The following is a 26,306-nucleotide window of genomic DNA, read 5'->3' as shown; positions in this document are numbered from 1 at the left end:
GAGAGAGAGAGAGAGTGAGAGAGAGAGTGAGAGTGAGTCCCGGCCAGAGTCTATCTGCTTCCTGGGTTTCGGCACCATAATGTAAGGTTAGCAGAGAGAAAGGACGAGAGAGAGACCTGAGGTCAGGCGAGGAAGTTTACTAACCTGCCGGCTGCTCCATCACAGACAGAGGAGGCAGCACCAAGCTTATGGAATGAGGGGTTTATATTGGTGAGGGGAGTTTGAGGGAGTTCTTTGGTATGGCTGCATCCTGGGGTTGTTTGCCGGTTAATTTTGCCACATATCACCTTGTGACATTTATTACAGGAGGGTGTAGGTAAAGTTTGTTTATGCTTCCTATGACCTCCCCCTGTGGGGTCTGGATGGTTTGTAATTGGGGTTTGCTTATCGCAGCAAGGTCTGATAAGTGAAGTCTGCTGGCTTTACTGTGGAGCCTAGACAAGGGCTTAGAAATGTAAAGAGGCTTGGGGGAAGGGTGGGCAGCACCAAGAAGCTTTCTTGGGGCAGTTTGTCCTTAACAGTAGGACTTGCTTGCTGTCTCATTTTAATGTCTCTCTGGGTCTCATAATTTAAAAGGACTCACATTCCTCAAAGTTATTTTCTTTTCTCAGTATTACTATTTTAAAATCTTGCTATGTGGTAAAGTGTTAGTTACATTATTCTTTCAGGAAAATTATTTACATTAGGGACGTGTATTTAGATCCACTGACAATATATTACAAGAGTCCTGGACAGCTTAAAGGTGATGCCAATTGCAGAGTTAGTGTTTTTTTTTTGTTTGTTTTCTGTTTTTGAGACGGAGTCTTGCTCTCTTACCCAGGCTGGAGTGCTGTGGCACGATCTCAGCTCATTGCAACCTCTGCCTCCTGGGTTCATGCCATTCTCCTGCCTCAGCCTCCTGAGTAGCTGGGACTACAGGTCCCTGCCACCACGCCTGGCTAATTTTTTGTATTTTTTAGTAGAGACGGGGTTTCACCATGTTAGCCAGAATGGTCTCCATCTCCTGACCTCGTGATCTGCCTGCCTCGGCCTCCTGAAGTGTTGGGATTACAGGCGTGAGCCACTGCGCCTGGCAAGTTAGTGTTTTTTAAATTAAACATATTAATTTGTGTAAATAGTGTGCAAGTAAGACTGTCCCCTTTATAAGGTTAGATTTTAGTTATTTGTCTTTGAGAGCCATATCCGGCTACAGTGGAATATACTTTCAGACACAGTGATGATAATCTGTCAAAAGACAAAATTACAACTAATTTGGTTTAAAGATCTTAAGAAAAATAGAATCTTGGAACCCCAAACTCACTGTGCAAAAGGGAAAGTTAAACTTGGGATCTGAGGCATCAATACAATTTTCCTTTTGTTGCCAAATCGATAGCTATAATATCACAACCCCATGTCATAGCCTCATTTCTTCTACTCTCTTTTCATGTTTACTTTATCTTATGTAAAATGTCAATTTACTGAGCTTGAGACAATACAAAGTTGGCTTTTTCCTTTACTTCCTCTTTTCTCATGTAAAATATAGATTTTTCTGAGGCTAATTGGAGCTTCACAAGAATGTAACCATCTGCCTCACTGCCTACCTGTTCTTCTTTTTATTCCCCCCTCCTGCTTGCTCTTTCCTCTTTAAATACCAAAGTTCACGAGACCTCCTTTGGAAAAAGTATAGGCCACAGGTGCCGCTGTGATTTGTTTTTCCCTTGGGCACATCCTCAGCCTTGGCTAAATAAACCTGTAATCTATTGAGACCTGCCTCAATCACTTTTGGTTTAACAATCTCAATTGTGTATTTGCAACTCTAAAATTGGGCAACACTTCATTCAATAAAATAGAATGAATGTTCCCATGAATTGAGCAGAGGTGGTTGGTTTTATAGGCAGAAAGGGTTGAATAAAGCAGAAACAAAAAATAAAATGCAGATTGGTCATTTCAAAAAGTTACTTTCCTTGTAAGGCAGTGATGGGGAGATAGAACAATAGAAAAATAACTGACTACTTAACATCAGGTTACTTCAGGCTACCTTTTTTGTGTAAGGATTGAAGCAAAGGAAACCTCATTCTCATGCTAATTGAAGACTGTAACTGGCCTTTTGGGGAAATTGGCTGTTATGGCTCTGTCCTCATTCCTTACAAGGTCAGATAACAACTTAGTTTTAGTAGTGGTGATGTGAACTTTAGTGTGGGTGACTCCATTTTTTGTTTGTTCGTTTGTTTTTTAAAAGGAGTCTGGCTCTGTCACCCAGGCTTGAGTGCAGTGGCACGATCTCGGCTCACTGCACGCTCCACCTCCCGGGTTCACGCCATTCTCCTGCCTCAGCCTTGCGAGTAGCTGGGACTACAGGTGCCCGCCACCATGCCTGGCTAATTTTTTTTGTATTTTTAGTAGACGGGATTTCACCATGTTAGCCAGGATGGTCTCGATCTCCTGACCTCGTGATCCACCTGCCTCGGCCTCCCAAAGTGCTGGGATTACAGGCGTGAGCCACCGCGCCTGGCCGGGTGACTCCATTTGGATTTGTAGTGTTGTCTGTTGAGACCTAGTGGAGTAGCTTAGTCCAAAACAGTGGCCTTCTGAAGGTTTTGTTTTGTTTTGAGACTGAGTTTCACTCTTGTTGCCCAGGCTGGAGTGCAATGGCTCACTGCAACTTCTGCCTCCTGGGTTCAAGTGATTTACCTGTCTCAGCCTCTTGAGTAGCTGGGATTACAGGCGCATGCCACCACGCCCGGCTAATTTTTATTTTTTTAGTAGAGATGGAGTTTCATCATATTGGTCAGGTTGGTCTCAAACTCCTGACCTCAGGTGATCTGCCCTCCTCAGCCTCCTGAAGTACTTGGATTACAGGTGTTAGCCACTGTGCCTGGCCAGTTTTTTTTTTCTTAAAGACCAGTGTGATAGTAACCTTTTGTAATTTTTAATTAACAAATTCTATAAGAAGTAAGCAATATAAAGCAGGGAGCTATTTATTTATTTATTTATTTTGAGACAGAGTTTCCCTCTGTTGCCCAGCCTGGAGTGCAGTGGTACAATCTCGGCTCATTACAACCTCCACCTCCTAAGTTCGCAATTCTCATGCCTCAGCCATCTGAGTAACTGGGATTACAGGCGTGTGCTACCATGCCTGGCTAATTTTTGTATTTTTAGTAGAGACAGGGTTTCACTTCATCGCCCAGGCTTTTCTCAAACTCCTGGACTCAAGCGATCCGCCCACCTTGGCCTCCCAAAGTGCTGGGATTACAGGTGTGAACCACCGTGCCCGGCCCAGGGAGCTATTTAATATCTATTTTCAGTATCCTAAAGAACTAAGCATACATTTTTCAGTTTTGGAAAAGGAATTTGTCACATATTGACATTCTCAGGAATACAACCTTTATAGGATCCAGGACATGCTACCCCAAAATGTTGTACCTTGACATATTTTTTTATTTTTAAGGGCAGTCAAGTGAAGCAGTGGGAATGGAGAAGGAACAAATAAATTTGTAACTGGTTGTGATAAGCTATAAACCAGCCTTGAATATTTTTTAGGCTGAAGGCATTTGAGAAAATAGCCAAAGCAGTAAGGTCTCTCACACCTTTTCCTGCCCTAGTCCCCTGAAGCAGGTCATAAAAACCTTGGGAGGATTTTCTGACCTCTTGAAGCAGGTCCCAAGATCCTCATCTGAAGTGTCAATCTTAAGAAAAGGATACTAGAGAAAACTGTGTCTATACATGTTGGGTTTACTCAGGAGTAGAAATAAGGATTATAACCTGGAATGCACAGAATGGCAAGCCACCAGTGCATTCCATGAGGGAAGGGTAAGGGAAGCTTTTATTAGCAAAAGAGATTTACATAAGCTGCTTAGGAATGGAGTTCATTGGTTCCAGAGGTTCAAAGCCAGAGTTGTTATCAGTTCATTGGTGGAGATGCCCTTACTGGGCAAGTGTTCTTCTGAAAACATTTTATCTGAATTACATGTCCGAGATAACTGTTTCTAGTTCAATAATTATTTGAATTACTGCAGTCCTAAAGAATGTCTAGTGATAAACCTTATCAAAGCAGGAGATGTGTGAAGGACACAGAATGACTTTTAGAAAGTCCTTGGAAACTGTTCTTATCTGACAAGCATTGGCCTCCTCTTCTTTGGGCGTTCCCGGCTCTATTTTGTCTGGGTCTAGCAAAAGTTAATTTCATCTTGCTATCTGCAACTTTCACAGAGAGGTGCCCTTCTTATACCTAGAAGAAAGAAACATCTCTAACTCTGAAGACACATGGACACCAAGAAGAGTCTCAGCAAATGGGCCTTAATAAATTTCCCCTAGTTTATTACCATTATATCATACTCTTTTTGCCCTGTCATATTTCTCCACGACTCTCCTGTCTCCATCAAACCTAACATAACAATATTCAGGTTCAACTGTTTCTTCAGATCTACGCTTCGTTATGAAAGCTCCTGTGTCATATACAACTTAAATTTGTAAAGCCAGGTGCACTGGCTCACACCTGTAATCCCAGCACTTTGGGAGCCCAAGGCAGGAGGATCACTTGAGCCCAGGAGTTCAAGACCAGCCTAAGCAACATAATGAGACCTGGTCTTTACAAAAAATTAGTTGGGTATGGTGGTGCATGTCTGTAGTCTCAGCTTTTCTGGAGGCTAAGGTGGGAGGATCACCTGAGCCTGGGAGGACAAGGCTATGGTGAGCTGTGATTGTACCACTGAACTCCAGCCTGGGTGACAGAGCCAGACCCTGTCTCAAAAAAAAAAAAAGTATGCTTTTCTTTTGTTCACCTGTTTTTTATCATAAGAGACTCAGCCATAAACCTAAGATGGGGGGAGGGAAAGATATTTTTCCTCCCCTACAACCTTTTTTGTGTAATTATGCCCAGATGTTATGAAAAGTCCAGGTGACTGCTATTGAGGTTCAGTAAAAGGAGAAATTCTCTGAGAGGGGGAAGCCAGCTGACTGCCAGGACAGTCAGTCTTTGGTTGGCAGAAGTTGTAAAGTGATCAGGATTCTGCATTGATACTTTATAAACCTCTTTTGCTCTGGCATCCAGAACTGATTAGTCTCTAAGAGAGTGATCCAAAGAGACTTCTAAGGCCAGTCATGGTGGCTCATGCCTGTGATACCAGCACTTTGGGAGGCCGAGGCAGGCGGATCATGAGGTCAGGAGTCCGAGACCAGCCTGGCCAACATGGTGAAACCCCATCTCTACTAAAAATACAAAAATTAGCCAGGCGTGGTGGCACGCGCCTGTAATCTCAGCTACTCCGGTGGCTGAGGCAGGAGAATTTCTTGAACCTGTGAGGCGGAGGTTGCAGTGAGCCGAGATAATGCCACTGCACTCTAGCCTGGGTGACAGAACAAGACTGTCTCAGAAAAAAAATAAATAACGAGACTTCTAAGAGACTACTGGATAAACCACAGGGTTTGTGTGTGTGTGTGTGTGTGTGTGTGTGTGTGTGTTGTTTGAGCTCACCTATCCACCAGAATTGTTTGTATCCATCATCTAAGATACCTTTTTTAAATGTTAAGTCACCTGGAATACTAAGATAATAGTTGGAAAGTTGCTTGATAGGCATGGAATTGAAGCTGAGTTAACTGAGGTAGTGTGTGTCTTTGGGGCTCTTGGTGGAAGAAACAAGTTTCAGATATGATAAGTGTTACATTAATTAGGTTCACACTGCCTAGGTATGCTAACTCAGACTGAAGCTGTGAGGTTTCTCAGTGGCTCCATAGCCAATTATATATGCTCAAACTCATGGCTTATTGTGACTGTCAAATATGTAATTAACATTCAGCTTATACACAGGCAGTAATTAAAGAAGGATAGGCTGGGTATGGGGGCTCGTGCCTGTAATCCCGGCACTTTGGGAGGCTGATGCGGGAGGATCACTTGAGGTTAGGAGTTCGAGACCAGCCTGGCCAACATGATGAAACCCCATCTCTACAAAAAATAGAAAAATTAGCCGGGTGTGGTGGTGCGTGCCTGTAGTCCTAGCTACTCAGGAGGCTGAAGTGAGAGAGTCACTTGAACCCAGGAGGTGGAGGTTGCAGTGAGCCAAGATCACGGCACTGTACTCCAACCTGGGTGGCAGAGTGAGACCTTGTCTCAAAAAAATAAATAAAAATAAAATAAGGGAGGGTAACGGACCACAGACATGGCTTGGGAAACCAATATGCTGACAGACAAGTTGAATGGGTCTGGAAGTCCTTTGGATGCTGATCACATAGTAGGGTTGCTGCTGCTTTTTGGCAAAGCCTTCAGTGGCAGCTGCCAAAGTTGGAAGAAGTCCTCAAAGTTCTCATGGGCAGAGCCTCTAAAGGTGTCTTGGACTAGCCTTATTCTTGCTGCTTTTATGATCCTCCTCAGATTGGTCTGTTCTTCATTATCTCAGCCTTGTTTCACTTTTTATGAGTTCATTTCAGGTGTTGGATGGTAATGGGCAACAGCAGGTGCTATATTATTACCTCAGTCCATTACCTATATGTTATGGCTTTGAGGGGGTGAACAGCTTTACTGTGGGCTCAATGCTACTTGACATAAGTGACTTCATTTTGAGACATTAGAATCACAAATTATGATATATCAGTAAGGATATTGGAGACTTGGTTGACAATTGGGTAAAATTCCAGAAGGCTTAGTGAAAAATGTTAGTTTCTGTTAGGAAAGACAGCTTTGAGGAATTAGAATTTTGAGAAGATACGTACCAAAGGAACTTTGCGTTTGAGGATGGTAGTTGCAGGATTTCTATTCCAGTTGTGTGCCTCTGAGACTTTGAAAGACTCCATGGTCTTTGTTGTTGTTTTTTCTGAGACAGGGTCTTGCTCTCTCACCAAGGCTGAAGTGCAGTGGTGTGATCTCAGCTCACTGCAGCCTCGATCTGCTGTCCTCAATTGACACCCCCGCATCGGCCTCCCAAAGTGCTGGGATTACAGGCCTGAGCCACCGTGTCTGGCCTTTTCTTCCCTCTCTGCTTACATTCTTAATTATTCTCTAACAGTAATGTCTAAATCTGCAAAGTTCTTTGGATAAAATGTATACAAAACGCACAAGTGGATTTATAAAACCAGTACTTCCATTCATGGCATTTCCTTGCTGTTATTTCAGTTGTCTGAATTGCCAAGAGATTCAGATACCACTTATGTTTTACAGACCCCTCGATAGTAAAACAGGCAGCTATATTCTGTGCTTGGAGCTCAAATGAGATATGTAAATAAAAGAACCATTGGCTTTATATTCTTTTTTTGTTTTTTGTTTTTTGCATTTCTTGGTTCACCATAGACATAGGAGAGGTTGACACTATGTCTAAGGAGTGAAGAAAGAACAAGTGAATAAGTGCTATGGTTTGAGTGTGTTCTCCAGATTTCATATGTTGGAAACTTAATCCCCAAATTTATATGTTGATTGGTGGTGGGGTCTTTGGGAGGTAATTAGGGTTAGAAAAGGTCATGGTGAGATGGGATAATTCCCTTGACCCCCTTGCTGGACTTGTGACAGGGGTGTGGCTTGTTTACTTGGCTGCTGTGTGCCCAAACCCCTTGCATGAGGGAGCATGTGAGCGAGTGCAGGAACGAGAGCAAATGAATGCTGGAAGCAGCTGGTTGCTCCTCTCTGGCGGGAGTAGGTTCTGCGTGGACCCCGCAGCAGCATCGAAGCGTGTTACAACCAGTGCTCTTTCAGCTCTCCTGTCCAGGGATGACCAAGTGCCAGCCAGCTCAGTGGAGGGTCAGAGTGGCAGCTCCTGCCCTCTCGGCACCTGGGTTCTTGTCTGGCATCTGGGAAGAATCAGGTCACACGAACAGATTGAAGGGTAGTATATTTGGAGGATTTTATTGGGCAATGGAAGTGCCTCTCAGTGGGACGGGGAGTTGGAAAGGGGATTGTGTGGGAAGAAGGTGATGTTTCCCTGAAGCCCAGCTGTCTCTGGCTGGGCCCCTCTCCAAAGCTGCACATCTGAAATTAGCCGCATTTATCCATAGTCTCTGATGCTCAGTTTCTTCTCTGCTTGCCACTCAGCTGCTTGTATCCACAATGCTCAGCCGCTTGTATCCCCGTTGCTCAGCCGTTTGTATCCCTGATGCTCAGCTGCTGGTATCCCTAACACTCAGCTGCTTGTGTTGCTCTGCCAGCTGAAGTGTTTTTTTCAGGGTGGTGGGGGTGTGGGGGGTAAGGACGTGGCAGGCCAAAAAGTCAACATTTGGGCAGAAAACTGGGTCAGCTGTTTTCACTTAGTGCCGTGGTTCGAGGCTTAAGGGTGGGGTTTAGCCGGAGCCTAGCCCTTCTGTATCAATGTAGGGGTGAGCCATGATGGACCTGGTGGCTTTATAAGAAGAGAAAGAGAGACCTGAGCTGCCATGCTCTTCCCACGTGTGATACCCTCTGCCATGATATGACATAGTAGTAAGAAGGCCCTCACCAGGTACAGCCCCTCAACCTTGGACTTTGCAGCTTCCAAAGCTGTGAGCTAAATACCCAGTCTCAGGTATTGAGTTATAGTAAAAGAAAATGAACAAAGACAACAAGCAACTTTTGTTTTTCTTTTTTTTTTTTTTTTTTTTGAGATGGAGTTTCACCTTTGTTGCCAAGGCTGGAGTGCAATGGCGTGATCTTGGCTCACTGCAACTTCCACCTCCCAGGTTCAAGCAATACTCCTGCCTCAGCCTCCCGAGTAGCTGGGATTATAGTCATGCACCACAATACCCGGCTAATTTTTTGTATTTTTAGTAGAGATGGGGTTTCTCCATGTTGGTCAGGCTGGTCTCAAACTCCCAACCTCAGGTGATCTGCCCACCTTGGCCTCTCAAAGTGCTGGGATTACAGGCATGAGCCACCGTGCCTGGCCTTTCTTTTTTGGTATAATCCAAAATACCTAAATCCAGTTTAAGCATCCAGAACTATACATGTTTAAATACAAAATGAATTTGAGACAGGGGTGTGTGTCAGGGCGTGGTGGGGGAATGTGAGAGGTAGTACAGAATGAAAAATAAGTTCCAGTTATTAGTATCTCTTGAGTGGGACAGTTGGGACAGCTGTCCTGGAAGGGCCGTGGGGATGGTTTTTCATAAAGAATGAACCATGGGATGTCCACAGTAAATGAATTTTGCCTTAGGCTCGAGGGAAAACCCATTTAGAGCCTTGAATGCTCATCTAGAGTATCAAAATGAAGGAAGAAACTTGTAAGTAAAACTTATTTTTGTCTTTTAAAAGGCTTATTGAGTGGCCCTGTGTGATGGCTCGTACCTGTGATCCCAGCGCTTGGGGAGGCAGAGGCGAGAAGATTGCCTGATCCCAAGAGTTCGAGACCAGCCTGAGCAACACAGGGAGACCCTGCCTCAAAAAAAATTTTTTTGTAAAGGCTTAACAAGTTCAAGTTATGGAATGAAAAAATTTCAATTAATTCAATGGTAGGCTGTCATGAAAACAAAACAGATTTCAATTGAGCAAGAAAGGGATGTGAAATTGAGAGGTAAAAAGGAAAAGGGGCTGGTTAGTACAGCAGTCACTGATTTGTCTGTATAGAGAGGGAAAATTGTTTTTCTCTCAACCTTCATTGGTTCTTTTCTTTTTTAATTTTATTTTATTATTATTATACTTTAAGTTTTAGGGTACATGTGCACAATGTGCAGGTTAGTTACATATGTACACACGTGCCATGCTGGTGTGCTGCACCCATTAACTCGTCATTTAGCATTAGGTATATCTCCTAAAGCTATCCCTCCCCTCTCCTCCCACCCCACAACAGTCCCCAGAGTGTGATATTCCCCTTCCTGTGTGCATGTGTTCTCATTGTTCAATTTCCACCTATGAGTGAGAATATGCGGTGTTTGGTTTTTTGTTCTTGCGATAGTTTACTGAGAATGATGATTTCCAATTTCATCCATGTCCCTACAAAGGACATGAACTCATCATTTTTTATGGCTGCATAGTATTCCATGGTGTATATGTGCCACATTTTCTTAATCCAGTCTATCATTGTTGGACATTTGGGTTGGTTCCAAGTCTTTGCTATTGTGAATAGTGCCGCAATAAACATACGTGTGCATGTGTCTTTATAGCAGCATGATTTATAGTCCTTTGGGTATAAACCCAGTAATGGGATGGCTGGGTCAAATGGTATTTCTAGTTCTAGATCCCTGAGGAATCGCCACACTGACTTCCAAAATGGTTGAACTAGTTTACAGTCCCACCAACAGTGTAAAAGTGTTCCTATTTCTCCACATCCTCTCCAGCACCTGTTGTTTCCTGACTTTTTAATGATTGCCATTCTAACTGGTGTGAGATGGTATCTCATTGTGGTTTTGATTTGCATTTCTCTGATGGCCAGTGATGATGAGCATTTTTTCATGTGTTTTTTGGCTGCATAAATGTCTTCTTTTGAGAAGTGTCTGTTCATGTCCTTCGCCCACTTTTTGATGGGGTTGTTTGTTTTTTTCTTGTAAATTTGTTGGAGTTCATTGTAGATTCTGGATATCAGCCCTTTGTCAGATGAGTAGGTTGCAAAAATTTTCTCCCATTTTGTAGGTTGCCTGTTCACTCTGATAGTAGGTTCTTTTTTTTTTATTATTTAAATTGAGACAGGGTCTTGCTATGTTGTCCAGGCTGGTCTCATATCCCTAGGCTCAAGCAATTCTCCTGCCTTGGCTTCCCAAATTGCTGAGATTACAGGCATGAGCTGCTATGCCTGGCCGCCTCATAAATTCTTAATTGGAATAGATTCCTGTAACAAAAGACAGATTAACAAAAGAAGAACAAGGTTATTTCCTGGAGCAGAGTGTGGAAGATGTGGGTGTTCAGTGAACTTCCTGAGTGGCCAAAGTGGTTGTATTAATAAGTTATTTTACTTAAGTCATCCAGCTTCAGCTTGTAGGGCTTTGGGACAAGAGAAGCTAGAGTCTCAATAAAGATCTGGGCAGTCAGGTTTTAGTTCCTAGTGACTTCAAGTCAGGAGGGTGGGAGAAAACTTGGAAACATTAATTACTGACAAGATATGCAAGACAGCAGGATCCAGTTTACAGAGTATTGAAAAATAACTCAGAGACAAATAACAGAACTACAGTCTGATAACCCAGGAGGGTAGGTTGTAGTTTTCTATTGAAATGTAAAATTTCTGGCTGGACATGGTGGCTAATGCCTGTAATCCCAGCACTTTGGGAGGCTGAGGCGGGTGGATCACTTGAGGTTAGGAGTTCAAGACCAGCCTGGCCAACATGGTGAAACCCCATCTCTACGAAAATACAAAAATTAGCTGGGTATGATGGCAGGTGCCTGTAATCCTAGCTACTTGGAGGCTGAGGCAAGAGAATTGTTTGAACCTGGGAGGTGGAGGTTGCAGTGAGCCAACCGAGATCACACTGCTGCACTTCAGCTTGGGCGACAGAGCAAGACTCTGTTTCAAAAAAAAAAAAAGGTAAAATTTCTCTGTACAGTCATCCTCTGTTTTCACTTAGTGCCGTGGTTCCAGTTTGATCAAAGATAAAAGTAACACTACTCTTGTTTACAAAACAAATCTAATCTTATTAAATTTGGTCTAATCATTTATATAAGTGCAGCAAGAATGATAATTGGACATATGCTTGATCTTACGTTATCGGTTTTTTTTTTTTTGAGACAGAATCTCACTCTGTTGCCCAGACTGGAGTGCAGTGGAGCTATCTCAGCTCATTGCAACTTCCTCCTCCAGGGTTCAAGCGATTCTCCTGCCTCAGCCTCCTAAGTAGCTGGTGTTACAGGTGCATGCCACCATACCCGGCTAATTTTTTGTATTTTAGTAGAGATGGGGTTTCACCATATTGCCCAGGCTGGTCTCAAACTCCTGAGCTTAGGGGGATTCACCGGCCTTGGCCTCCCAAAGTGCTGAGACACCATGTCTGGCCCAGCCAGTTTTTTTTTTTTTTTTTTTTTTTTTTTTTTGTAATTTTAATTTTCATTCCCATTTTACAGATGAGGGTTATCAGTTTTGATGCACCTATTAGCGTCTCTAGTAAGGTTCTGGAAATTCCTACCCAGTCCAGTGGTATGATTTCAAAGTTATGTAAGCAATGCCATGAGAAATCTATACCCCAGAGTACCTGTATAATTCCTTCTATGGGTCTCTGAGGCAGTCACTTATGTTGAATATGAAGCATTCCAGCTTGTAGCTGATTGTGAGCCTTCAGGGAAGCATTTGAATATAAGAGTAATTATATGTGAATGACAAAAGACCTAAAATGGCCATGGTTAAAGATTTTATTAGAGTTCATTATCAAAATAATGGAGTTGACAAGGAAATTTGGTCGTTTCTGTGCCAAACAACATTTTAAGATAATAACTGGAATTATGATTGATAACATTATATCAGAATATGTTATGGACAGTGAGTGCATTGACAAATTTCTAGAAACTTCATATAGTTCTTTTAAAAAGGAGATAGGGTCTTGCCTTATTGCCCAGGATGGTCTTGAACTCCTGGGCTCAAGTGATCCTCCTGCCTTGGCTCCCAAAGTGCTGGGGTTATAGGCATGAGCCACCACACCTGGCCTTCCATACAGTTTTTGGAGTATTTATATTAGTAACATTTTCTCATACAGATATGAACCCAAAATATGAGACTGGGTCTCAGTCAATTTGGAAAGTTTATTTTGCCAAGGTTAAGGACCTGCCCATGACATAATCTCAGGAGGTTCTGATGACACATACCCAGGGTATTCTGGGTGTAGCTTGCTTTTATACAATTTAGGGAGACCTAATATATCAGTCAATACATGTAAGATTTACACTGGTTTGACCTGGAAGGATGGGACAACTCGAAGTGGGGGCTTCCAGGTCATATGTAGATAAAAAAAATTCAGATTGGCAATTGGTTGAAAGATTTATTGTTAAAGAAAGGAATGTCTGGGTTAAGATAAGGGGTTGTAGACACCAAGGTTTTATCCTGCAGATTAAGCCCGGGTAGCAGACTTTATAGAAAATAGATTGTAAGTGTTTCTTATCAGACTCACAGTCTGCATTAATGTTAGTGCTGGAGGGGTATGATGATTACCCCCACTTCACCTTCATGGCCTGAACCAGTCTTTCTGGTTAAATTTTAGAGTGCCCCGGCCAATGAGGGAGTGAATTCAAATGGTTGTGAGAGCCTTCGAATTTTCCCCCTTTTGTCCAGGATTTGCCAGAGGCAACATCAGTGGCCACCAGATTTTAATTTTGTCCCATAGTGTTGCTGGGATGGCATGGCTGTCTGCCCCTGGTCCATCCTGTCCTTCAGTGGGACTCCCTATGGCCAAGGGACTTAGAGTAAACAAGACTTATAGCCAATTAATTATTCTAAGCCAGATAGGAATAGACATGGACAGGCATTCATTACCCCTTAAAATTATTATTTATTTTGTTTTTTAAGTAGAAGGTCAACAAACAAAAAGCCAAAGGTGAGGTTACAAAACTGACTAATTTTTAACTTCTGTGCTATGCATTGCGCCATAGCTCAATCTTGTTTTTAGTTTTAGTATGTAATCTTGGTTTTAGTTACAGACTTACAGCAATTAGCTATACAAAACATACGCATTCTGAAAAAATTTAAAATATATATCTGTACAACTCATAACTGGGAGTGTTATACCCAGGAGGCTTTGTCACAAGGTATCATTATTCCTGTCAGTAATTATTTTCTTCTTTTACCAGTTGTTCAGGCATCTTTGTACCCATCCTTGATTTGGAGGGTCTGACCTTGACCTAATTGTATCCCTCAAAACTCACTCTTATACTCTCATGCGACAGTCCCTGGGCCTAGAGGGAGGATGCTTGTATAGTCTTAGTAGCAAGGCATTTGCAGTGAAAAACAGATTGGGCCCAGTGGGATTGTTACAGGTAATTAGGCATGAGCTGGGCAGGAGAGAGGGCTCTCCTCTACCAACTAGAATGTCAGGTGATGGTTCAGCAATTATTGCATTGCCTGTCTAAAAATGATAATTCGGCAGCACCAGGGAGAGGCCATTTCCTGATGGTCCACACCTGTTAACATCATCAAACTGTTAATTGACTGCAGGCCCCACGAAGGAGCAACTTCTTGGGCATGCGTGTTAAGAGACCAAAAAAAAAAAAAAAATGGTGAGGTATGATCTTCTGGGGGCACACCCCACCAGAAAAGGGAAGGAAGCCTTAGATGGGCATGTTTATAACTCCCTAAATACATTGCATGTGTTCAGTTGCAAAGGATAAGGAAAGCACTGGGCATGTGGAAAGCCTGCCCTAAAGGAAGAAACATCGGAAAGAGGCGAGCTTATAAAATTCCTAGGATCATGGTTAAACAAGGCACTTGACCTTTTCCTTTTAACCTTCACATGCCCACTTGGGTCTCTTCCAAGCACACGTTCCTTGCTTTCCTGTTCTAAGGCCTTTTCAAATAAACTTCCATTCCTGCTCTGGAACTTGCCTTGGTCTCTTTTTCTGCTTTATGCCCCTCCGTCAGATTCTTTCTTGTGGAGAGGCAAGGACTGAAGTTGCTGTGGACTCGTACGGATTTGCTGCCAGTAACTTGGATCTTTTCCACTGGTTAACAGGATGCCAAATGAGAGCAGTTGGCATCTCTGGTTTTGAGAATACCATAACTTTGGTTTCCATGTAAGTAATGAGAAATAAATAACATTAATATTTTGACAATCAAAAGAGTATTGGTATGTCAGAACAGAAAAAGGAACCTCTTCCATTAGGGCACCAACTAAAGATATGAAGAAAAATTATAATCTGGTACTCTCTAGAGGTATTGTAGCCAAGAAATAATTCATAATTCAATCTATACTCAAAAAAACAAAAGTTAGTGTCAAGTGTTATACTTTTGAAACAATTTCTCTCTCTAGACTTCCTTTTCTATTAAAGAGAAATTATAGTAAGATCAATTTGTATGCAAATTAAGTTTTAGGCTTATTATACTTTGCCTGATTATTCACATAAAGTGCAGCAAGAATTGATTGCCTTGGCCAGGGGCGGTGGCTCACGCCTGTAATCCCAGCACTTTGGGAGGCCGAGGCAGGTGGGTCACAAGGTCAGGAGATCAAGACCACCCTGGCTAACACGGTGAAACCCCGTCTTTACTAAAAATACAAAAAAAAAAAAATTAGCTGGGCATGGTGGCAGGCGCCTGTGGTCCCAGCTACTCCGGAGGCTGAGGCAAGAGAATGGCGTGAACCCAGGAGGCGGAGCTTGCAGTGAGCCGAGATCGCACCACTGCACTCCAGCCTGGGTGACAGAGCAAGAGTCCGTCTCAGAAAAAAAAAAAAAAAAGAAGAATTGATTGGCTATGTAGGCTCCTTTCAAGTTGGCTTTGCTGGAACTTTACCTAAAAATATGCTATTTTAGTCAAAGTCTTGGTAAAATAACCAGTGCCTCCAATTGTTTTGTTCTAAAAGACTCTTACTGAACCTGTGCAAATAACTATATTGTCATAAAATCACAATTTGAATTTTGGACAACTCAGGTAAATTTGCTTACAGAAACATACTTCACCCAAATGCTCTAAACTATAAATAACTATAAGAAAATTTTTTTGGACCGTTCTTTAACCAGAGCAGCAGCCTTCCAAACAAGGTGTTTGTTCACCTCAGAACTGCCATTCACAAGCCAAACAGGTCATGAGAGCTAGCAGGTACTGTAGAATCTAGCAGCTCCTCAGATAGCTAGAATCAGTCCTAGGGACAAAAAGAGGGTCCTTGCTTATGAGTATTTCCTTCTTGTATTCCCAGGTAGCAAGAGCCTATGTAAACCATTTTAATTTTATCATGGAACTCTTTTGAACACCTTTATTTCCATTAGCATAGGGGTAGCTCAAGCCAACATTCCATAACAAGGCAGTAAATGTCCCTCAAGTAGAAATTCTCTAGTCCAGCAGTTGTTATTGGGAAGTGCTCACAGTTTTTTGTCATAAGTCCCAATAAATGCTCCACAAAAGGCTACAAAGTGGAGGATTTGTCCCATCTAGTACTCCAGCTTCTCCTCTATATTTTGTGGGCTAAGGCAATCTTTCTAGTTCCCATTTAGTAAGTTCAGTTAATAATTGTCAAAGAGCAGATTTACCTGCCTTCAGTTTTATAGTACTAGATAGAGAAAACATCCCCCAGTCACATACAGTACCCATTTTCATAAGACATTTAGGTAAAAGTCACTACTACCTTATATAAAGTCTGCTTAAACATCTCAGATTTCATAATTCTGTTAACCTGTATGTTTTTATGTTCTGGTCCCAGGAACTTTTCTACCCCCAGACCATTTTACCTTTTCTGGTAAAAAAGGGTTTGGGTTCCCAGCAGGGAGTTGAGCCAAGGGACTCAGGCCTTTTTGTCAAATTTATGTCTTAATTTGCCTCAGCATTGCCCCAGACAATGTCAGCTTTCTCATGATAACCTTTGCCGCCTTAAAAAACATTTTCCAATCTAGGGCAAATAGTGAATAACCATCCAAAAATTTCTATTACTCTTCAGGGGTGAATTCTTTTTTTTTTTTTTTTTTTTTTTTGAGGCGGAGTCTCACTCTGTCGCCCAGGCTGGAGTGCAGGAGTGCAGTGGCGCGATCTCCTCGGCTTACTGCAAGCTCCGCTTCCCGGGTTCACGCCATTCTCCGCCTCAGCCTCCCAAGTAGCTAGGACTACAGGCGCCCGCCGCCATGCCCGGCTAATTTTTTTTTTATATTAGTAAAGACGGGGTTTCACCATGTTAGCCAGGATGGTCTCAATCTCCTGACCTCGTGATCTGCCCACCTCGGCCTCCCAAAGTGCTGAGATTACAGGCGTGAGCTACTGCGCCCGGCCGGGGTGAATTCTTTGGCTCCCTTTTTCCTTTCCCTTTTTTTTTGTTAATGACCCCCTTTTTTTTTTTTTTTTTGTGATGGAGTCTCGCCCAGGCTGGAGTCCGGTGGCGCGATCTTGGCTCACTGCAACCTCCGACTCCCGGGTTCAAGCAATTCTCCTGCCTCAGCCTCTTAAGTAGCTGGGATTACAGGCACTTGCCACCATGCCTGGCTAATTTTCGTATTTTTAGTAGAGACAGGGTTTCACCATGTTGGCCAGGCTGGTCTTGAGCTCCTGACCTTAGGTGATCCACCCGCCTCAGCCTCCCAAAGTGCTGGGATTACAGGCATAAGCCACCTTGCCTGGTCTACTCCAATGTTTTATTAAGCATGTTTAAAACCATGAGGGACAGCAAATTTGATAAGGCTTCTCAGGCAGTCATATGATTCTGTGGGAGGGGTACCCATGTAAAAGGGGCCCCTTTAGCCTTCAGATTTACCATGACCTGCGTTATGGACATATTAGGTAGGAGAATATCCTGGTCATTATAAAGCTAGTTCCATATGGCTTGCATATGAAGCATATCAACTGTTTCATCTGCGGTGCTCCACTTGGTATTTTATAGGGAGAGGCAGGAAGTCCCGTTCTCAGGGCAAACCTTACAGTGGCATTTATTTGGTCCACTAGGCTGATTGTTCTCTCATGAATAACTTCTGTGCATTTAGATCACATACATTCATCAGTGATTGTTTAATAGTGAGCTTTGGATCCTGCATTAACCCAAACAAGCTCTTTCATTCTGTAGCATTTAAAATTAAGGATTTTGTCCTTAAAATTGTCATTTTTACAGTCCATTACTATAAAAGTTTCTCCAGAAGCTGATGCTACCAATCTATGAAACAGAACAGTTCCTTTACATTATACCCTCTGGTTTTAATAGTTACTTGGTTGTGCCGTTCCCCAACATTGACTATCTTCTTGGTAACCACAAGCCTCAGAGGTAACATTATTTGTCCTGGCTTACTTTTTCTTTTTATCCATTTAGTTTTATTTGTAGAGTTTTTCTTTTATTTTAAAGTGATGCTTAAATAGTCTCTTAACTAGGAAAAAAATTTACATTTTCTTCAGCAAAAAACACATCCTCGTGTTTGTTTGTTTATTTATTTTTGAGACAGTCTTGCTCTGTCGCCCAGGCTGGAGTGCAGTGGCATGATCTTGGCTTACTGCAACCTCTGCCTCCTAGGTTCAAGTGATTCTCCTGGCTCAGCCTCCCGAGTAGCTGGGATTACAGGCATGCGCCACCACGGCCAGCTAATTTTTGTATTTTTAGTAGAGATGGGGTTGCACCATGTTGTCCAGGCTGGTCTCGAACTCCTGACCTCAGGTGATCCACCCACCTCAGCCTCCCAAAGTGCTGGGACTATAGGCGTGAGCCACCGCGCCTGGCTGGCTGTTTGTTGGTTTGTTTATTTTTGAAACAGAGTCTTTCTCTGTCACCCAGGCTGGAGTGCAGTGGCACTCGTGATCTGCCTGCTTTGGCCTCCCAAAGTGCTGGGATTACAGGGATGAGCCACTGTGCCTGGCCTTCTTTTTTTTTTTTTTTTTTTTGATATGAAGTCTCACTCTGTTGCCCAGGCTGAAAGGCAGTGGTGTGATCTTGGCTCATTGCAACCTCCACCTCCCAGGTTCAAGTGATTCTTGTACCTCAGCCTCCCAAGTAGTTGGGATTACAGGCACACATCATCATGCTCGGCTAACTTTTGTATTTTTAGTAGAGGCGGGGTTTCACCATGTTGGCCAGGCTGGTCTTGAACTTCTGACCTCAAGTGATCTGCCTGCCTCAGCCTCCCAAAGTGCTGGGATTACGGGCAGGAGCCACTGTGTCCGGCTGTTAATTTATTAGTACTCTTTACCTGTAAGTCAATCTGGTACCTTGTGGCCAAAAACACATAACAGAATATGTGTACATATACCTAAACACATATATATATAGATACACTCATACAAAGTTCCTGTAGTTTATGCTTCAGAACTCTAGCCATGAGATATTAATAGAGACTTACCAGTTTGCAAACAATAGCAAAAAGAAATGGTTGGACGCAAACAGTGGATTTTATCTCAGGAGAAAAGTAACAGCAGACTTAAAGCAGGCTGAAAAGAAAGCAGAGAGATAGAGAACTTAGGAACTTTATAGTTGCAGATTGACCTTCGGGCTCTGAATTTTTCTTGATGTAATTTGCCCATCAGTTTAAAATGTGCACAAGAACAGACCTCTAATGTGTAACCAGCTGCAGTATTAGAAAACCTGGCATGCCCTTCCATTACACAACCACTTTCAAGTAGAGGGGTCATAAAACCAAATGGGGTGCCTGAGAGAGACCACTCTCCTTGTGTTTTTTCATTCCTAGATTGTTTCCCACATTTTTTCTTAAAAGGAGGAACTGAGCTGTGCCTTAAGGTTTAGTGGAGTGGGTCAAATTGTGCTGGTTGTGGGTGAGACTCTATAGTGTGTCACCAGTGAGTCATTTCTGCCCTTTTATGTGTCTCAGTTTCTCTTTCTGGAGGTCCAGCACCACCAGGAGGGCTCAAAGTGAGGAATGAGACTGGGTGCCTTGGCTACGCCTGTAATCTCAGCACTTCGGGAGGCCAAGGCAGGTGGATCACTTGAGGTCAGGAGTTCGAGACCAACCTGGCCAATATGGTGAAACCCCGTCTTTACTAAAAATAGAAAAATTAGCCAGGTGTGGTGGCACGCACCTGTAATCCCAGCTACTCGGGAGGCTTGGACGGGAGAATTGCTTGAACTTGGGAGGCAGAGCTTGCAGTGGGCCGAGATTCCACCATTGCACTCTAGCCTTGGCGTCTCAGCAAGACTCCGTCTCAAAAAAAAAAAAGCAATGACCAGCTCCTGTATGCACTTCCTGGACAATAATTTTTTAAACTAATTTTCTCGAGAGTTCCCTGTAGGGCTGCTACACGTTGTAGGGGGTCAACCCTGCAGGCACTTCCACTTGGCCCCCAGTCACCCAGGGACGCCTTTTGGTTGGAAAGAGCAAAATGCCCTTTCTTTTTGGAGCTGAGGAAACTCAGTCTGTCATCTATGAAAATGACAGTTCAGTTCCTCACACAAATGTGCACACAAGCCAATTGAGATTAATTGCAGGAGGAAAGGCAAGGAGAAGACTCTTTAGAATGTACCTCTGGGCCAAGTGTGGTGGCTTATGCCTATAATCCTAGCACTTTGGGAGGCCAAGGCAGGTGGATCACTTGAGCTCAGGAGTTCAAGACCAGCCTGGCCAACATAGCAAGACCCTGTCTCTACAAAAAGTACAAAAACGAGCTGGGTATGGTGGCACACATCTGTAGTCCCAACTACTCTGGAGGCTGAAGAGGAGGATCTCTGGAGCCTGGGAAGTTGAGGCTGCAGTGTGCCATGATGGTGCCAGAGGACTCCAGCCTGGGTAACAGAGCAAGACTCTGTCTCAAAAAAAATAATAATAATAGTAAGAATGCACCTCCGAGCTAGAATTAGGATCCTAGACAACAGCTTCCTAGGAGCTTAGCTAAACCAGCTAAGACCACTTCCTGTAAACTGTCCTCAGCCACTCTTAACTTTGTAGCTGTCATCTGCCATTACACATGCCAAGGCCAAATCCTCTCATGGTACAAGGTAATTTACGGTATCTACAAAAGTCAAAGAGTCAGGTAGTGCAATACAGGAAAGCAGAACTGTAGACCTAGAAGAATCTGCCCATCACTCGTGAAAACTTCATAAAGAAAACAGGACATCCCAAACAGTGGCAAGTGGTGCCTTTGTTCTGAGTTCTTTAAGGGGTTCGGGTCATTAGAAGGCTTCTCTAGATTTTTTTTTTGGTAGCAAAGATGGGGATGGGGAAGGGGAAGTAGGAGTAAGGTGGAAGAAAAGATAGGAAGCAAAGACAGAAACCACGTGCATGGTTTTGTTTTGTTTTTCCTTTTTGCTGCTGCAAGGAATTTTAGCCAATTTGGAGGCCTTGTTCCCCATAATTTGGAATTCTCATTCAGATTTGGCCAAGTCGGTTAGAGTTGGAGCTGGTCAAACCCGATGGGAGAAAGACCAGAACAACAACAAAAACCCAACAATATGATTACTGAGTGCTCCAATGGTAAGGCGAAATTAAGACCAGCTGATTGTTAATTGTAACTTTAGCCAAATGAAAGCCCAGTTCAGCTACTTACATAGCAATGGGTCTCAGGTTGAAGACTGCTGTCTACTATCCTACAAGCAGGAAAAAACTCAAACTCCAGAAAGGAGTTAGCTGCCTTCCATCATTATGGAAGCAGGAAAACTTGCCTTCCTTGTTGGAGCAAGTAAAACTTCAGAAAAAGGAGTTGTACAACAAAATAAACTTTAGATCTTGACCAAATTTTGGGAGATCAGGGATTCTCTGGTGTGGGGCCTCCCAGGCCTCAGCCAATTATCCTGTTGATTTGAGAGTAAAGATAGCTCAAGCTGGTACCAAGCGCCAGTAGGCGATTTGTCAAAGGTCAGGGGCACTTGCACTCAGAAGCCCTTTTAGGTTGCCAAATGTAAACCCAAAATATCTGAGATAGGTTTCAGTGCATTTAGAAAGTTTATTTTGCCAGGGTTAAGGATGCAGCCATGACATAGCCTCAGGAGGTCCTATTGACACGTGCCTAGGGTGGTCAGGGTACAGCTTGCTTTTATACAATTTAGGGAGACATAATACATCAATCAATATATGTAAGATTTACATTGGTTTGATGTGGAAGGGTCAGACAACTTGAAGTGGGGGCTTCCAGGTCATGGGCAGATTTAAAGACAGTCTCATTGGCAGTTGGTTGAAAGTTACTGTTGGTAGAAAGGAATGTCTGGGTTAAGATAAGGGATTGTGGAGACTAAGGTTTTATCCTGCAGATGAAGCTTCCAGGTAGCGGGTTTTAGAGAAAATAGATTGTAAATGTTTCTTATCAGACTTAAAGTCTGCGTTAATGTTGATGCTGGAGGGGTGTGATGAGGCGTGTCCTACCCCCAGTTCCCTTCACAGCCTGAACCAGTCTTTCTGGTTAAATTTTAGAGTGCCCTGGCCAAGGAAGGAGTGCATTCAGATGGTTGTGGGAGCCTTTGAATTTTTATTTTTTGTTTTACACAGATATAACTTAAGAGAAGGTTAAGTATCTCTTCTAAAATGTTTCCCATGCAATTTAACATATTAAATAAACCTAATTAAAAAAAATTAATCAGAGATAAGTTCAGGAAAACCTAGTTATTTTTAACATCTCTCTTTCTGAAAGATGAAGAAACAAACCCTTTGAGACTTTCCAGGGGCCCTCTGGAAAAATCTCAGTTTGAGATCAAGATTTTATTTAGGATTTGATTTTGAGAAGGCAAAATGTCAAAAGGTTTGAACGTTTGATTAAATAGGGTCCCAGGTCACTTTTTTAAAAGAAGACTTGGTTCTCTTAAATAAGGATATGATAAAGCACCAGAAATTATTCCAATAAGACACAGAATCTTTGTTTCCTAGGCAGATTACTTAAAAAGTAAAAATCTTTTACACAGTATCTCATGAAGAGCAGACTAGTAGTCCAAGAAATTTAGTCCCTTGAGAGAGAAAATTGAACTTTAATTTTACTACACTATTACTATTTACTACACTATTACTAGTTTTACTGCACTATACATCAGTACACTATTGATATTAAAGCTTATTTTAAAACCTCATAAATAAACCCATTCAGTCTTAGCCAGCTCTACCATATAGAATACGGGTTTTTTTCTCTTGTTTTTTTCTTCCACATTTCCTTTACAACTTCATATATTCCTTCAGGTTTTTGTCCTTTCCTCTTTCTCATTCTGAAACAACCTTTCAACAACCTCTTAAACAACTACAAAAACATATTTTGCATTCCTTGGATACTTTTCATAGAGTTGTTTCCCTTCATGCTTATTGCTTCTAGTAGTTTTGTTTATGTATATAAATTATTTTTAACAATTAATCTTTATTTTACATGGAAATCTAGGAGGTAGACAGTCATGAATTGTCTGTCACATACCAGCATTGTTTTTAGCAGATTAGTAAATTTTATGACTATAGCATCTCACATGTTCTAGAAATAAACTTCTTCATAATAAAACTTCTCAATGTTGTCAAAAGTAGATGTTTACTGAGACCCAGATATCTTTAGTTTCTCTATAAAAATAAGTACTAAAAGCATATATAATTTAAACTTATGTTTAGTAACTATTTCAGTATTTTATTTTACTTAGAACAATCTATATATTCAATGAATACCTGTCACTTAGTATAACTTAAGGTTTCAAATTATCAAACTGATTTTGGAAATGACTTTTTTTTTTTTATTTTTTAAACAGCCTTTGAGCAAATAATTTTTTCTTTTAAAAAAATTTGTACTTTTAGGCCGGGCATGGTGGCTCACACCTGTAATCCCAGCACTTTGGGAGACTGAGGTGGGCGGATCGCCTGAGAGTCAGGAGTTTGAGACCAGCCTGGCCACCATGGTGAAACCCTGTCTCTACTAAAAATACAAAAATTAGCCTGGTGTGGTGGTGGGTGCCTGTAATCCCAGCTACTCGGGAGGCTGAGGCAGGAGAATTGCTTGAACCCAGGAGGCAGTGGTCGCAATGAGCCAAGATCGCGCCACTGCACTCCAGCATGGGCGACAGAGCAAGACTTTATCTCAAAAAACAACAAACAAACAAAATTTTTTTTGTACTTTTTTTTTTTTTTTTTGAGAAGGGTTACTGTATGTTGCCCAGGCTGTTCTCAAAATTCCACGCTCAAGCAATCCTCCTGCCTCAGCCTCCTGAGGTTGCTGGGCTTATAGGCATGCACCAGGGCCTGTCTTATTTCTACTTTTCAGACTTCTGAAACACAATTATTGTTGAAATAGTTTGTCAGAACAGACTCAATTTGATTAAAATCACATCTGTAAATTTATGATCTTAAACATCTAATAAATATATTAGCTTATTTTATCAGTAAGCCCAATAAATAAAATATGTAAATAAATATAAATACAAATAAAATATCAATAAAGTATACATATAAAATAAATGTCTGCATTATACTCAATTTGGAAAACTCTGAAGACATTGAAGACATATCTTTTAATAAATCAACAATATTATTTTTGTTGTTTTTTTGTCACCTAGGCTGGAGTGCAGTAGTGCAATCACTGCTTACTGCAGCCTTGACCTCCTGGGCTCAAGCAACCCTCCCACCTTTGCCTCCCAAGTAGCTGGGACTACAAGTGTGCACCATAACCTAGCTAATAAATCAATAATATTAAACTATTTTTTTTCTATGTCCTGCAGGCATTAGCTCCAAAAACACATACATTTAAAAAATATTTCAGTTAGTTTTCTATATTTTTGGGAGTTTTGGGAATACTTAATTTATGTAAGTGCTTATTTTCTCTAAGCCAATTATTTAGAATGGAGCTCTTTTATTAATTGGGTAATACCATCTGGAGGTAGGAAAATATCACATGTACATAATATATATACACATATGCAGACAAAAGTAGAGAATATTATGACTTTCACTCTAAAAATTTAGTCTTGAGTCAGGCATAAAAACAGTGATACAGAATTCACTAGTTTAAATATAAGAGTCTGTTCTTGTCTTTGCCTCACTTTATTTTTTTGTCTGAATTATTTTTCTAGTGGATAGAACTGATTGTTCAATATGAGGGCTAAAGCTTTTTACCAATATTTGCAGAGGAGACTTTTAAGACTTTGTTTTGTCTTGTTGTATTTATGGAGGATGTAGACTAAATTCTGTTCCCATTTATCCTTTTTAGCCCCAAGTGGTTGCTTTCAAGGTCCCTGAGTCCCCTTCAAGATCTCCCTAGGGAAGGAGCAGGATGCCTAAAATTCCAGTGACTACAGGGACTTGAGGAGGTGGAGTCTGAAGGGATGGGTCTCAGAGGAGCCAGCTTGGGAGACATTTAGGTTTTCTCACAGAAGCCATTGAAGTGCTGGGCACGGTGTCTTTGCACCTATAATCCCAGTTACTCTGGAGGTGGAGGCAGGAGGATCACTTGAGTCCAAACCCAGAAGTTCGAGACCAGCCTGGGCAGCATAGCAAGACCCTGTCTCTTAAAGCCAAATTTTAAAAATGAAGCCATTGAAGTTCTAAATTATGCTTAGTAAAGTCATGCCAATAAGAAAGGAAGGGAAAGAGCTAGGGCTGCAGTGGCAGAGCATATAGTCAGCAGGGTTTTGACAAGGAAGGGTTTCATTTGACTGAGAATTTCCCATGAGAAGAGCAGGATCAAGTGTAGAGAACAGAGAAGCCGTGAAACAAAGAGCCAGGGAGAACTTCTAGCCTAAGAGGAGTACAGAGAGGCTCCAAACCAAAACTGGGAAGAAGAGTTCCAGCCCAATGAGTTCCTTCCAAACAAAGAAGCCTTGGATTCTAACCCAGCTTCAGAGAGCACAGTCATTCAAAACGTGACTGAAATAATAAGTCTTTTTATTTATGGCTTACCCATGGATGCAATAGGTGTTCCCAAAAAGTGTGCAGAAGGTGGAGCCTCTGTTCCAAAGTCACTCGCAAAGATATCCAAAGAGAGAAGAAGTAAAAATCTTTTTCGCCGCAGGCAATAAGAGTAGTGTTTGTCAATTCCAGATCAAGGCAGATTCAGTTAAAATAAAAAGAAAGAATGATGTTTGTGAAAACTTGTGTCTGTGGCCTCCAACAAAAGTGAGATACTTTTGACACTGGCTAGGTGATGCTGAAATGGGATTCCTCAGTACTAGCAAGGCAGCAAGGAAAGAGATGACGCAGGCCCTTATGGACTGAGATCTTTTATTTAGACAGACTCCCTTGAGAGCTGGCATGGTCCATAGGAAAGTATCTCAGGCCCCCAGGCCACTGGCTGCCTGCCTGCCTGCAGACATAGACCCACTGTCAGGTAGAAAACCAATAACAGAATGCAGTCACTGGATCCAAGCCAAGGTCTCAGGACACAAAACGAAACAAACAGGACACTATGGCTATCCCTGAGAAGGAAAGGATCTATTATAAGAGTACTTGAACCAAGAGTGACAGTACTCAAAGAACTAGTTCCTAAAGTGTTTTCTCCTATAAATCTAAATTTTGGAAAATCCCTTTTAGAAAAGGAAAGCAGAAGCTCTTAACATCCTTGCTCAGCTGGACCCCAAGATTTAGGGTCTGACAGGTAATATGTTTATTTTCACTGGCTGGGTCATAGGTCTTGGGGTTTCAGTTGCGGTTTCCAGAACAAGCAGGGAATCCCAGCCATCCCAACCTCACTGACAAATCTGTTGCGAGGAAAACTTCCCCTCCTCCAACTTGGGTTTAGTTGTTGGGGACCTGCACATTATCCGATAAGAGGCAGGTTGATAGGAGAAAAGACAGGGTTTATTTATGTGTGTCATGGGAGTGCTCAGTGATGAGTAATTCACTCAATAGTCAGAGATAAATGGTTTATACAGTAGTTCCCCCTAATCCCCTATGGATTAATATGGGATTTCCCTATGTTCCAAGACCCCAGTGGATGATCAAAACCATTGATAGTACTGAACCC

General features: G+C 42.1%; 1 protein-coding gene across 8 annotated transcripts in view; it reads left to right on the top strand.

The window, feature by feature from the left end:
• Positions 1 to 26,306, top strand: part of COMMD1 (copper metabolism domain containing 1) — a 246,976-nt gene that overhangs the window by 36,300 nt on the left and 184,370 nt on the right. Inside the window, exon 1 of one of the 8 annotated variants that reach the window (XM_063648683.1) lies at positions 963 to 1,076. The exons of 6 other annotated variants lie outside the window; for them this stretch is intronic. Coding sequence is in view for 1 of the 2 variants with exons in the window: in XM_054474963.2 (XP_054330938.1) it covers positions 9,379 to 9,381 (3 nt within the window). In the remaining variant the exon portion in view is untranslated. Of the gene's footprint in view, positions 1 to 962; positions 1,077 to 9,257; positions 9,382 to 26,306 lie in introns of those variants that run through there. One more of the 8 variants, XM_054474963.2, reaches the window with a different exon arrangement.

Source organism: Pongo pygmaeus, chromosome 12, assembly GCF_028885625.2.
Source record: "Pongo pygmaeus isolate AG05252 chromosome 12, NHGRI_mPonPyg2-v2.0_pri, whole genome shotgun sequence".
NCBI lineage: Eukaryota > Metazoa > Chordata > Mammalia > Primates > Hominidae > Pongo > Pongo pygmaeus.
This window is presented reverse-complemented; position numbering and strand designations above follow the sequence as displayed.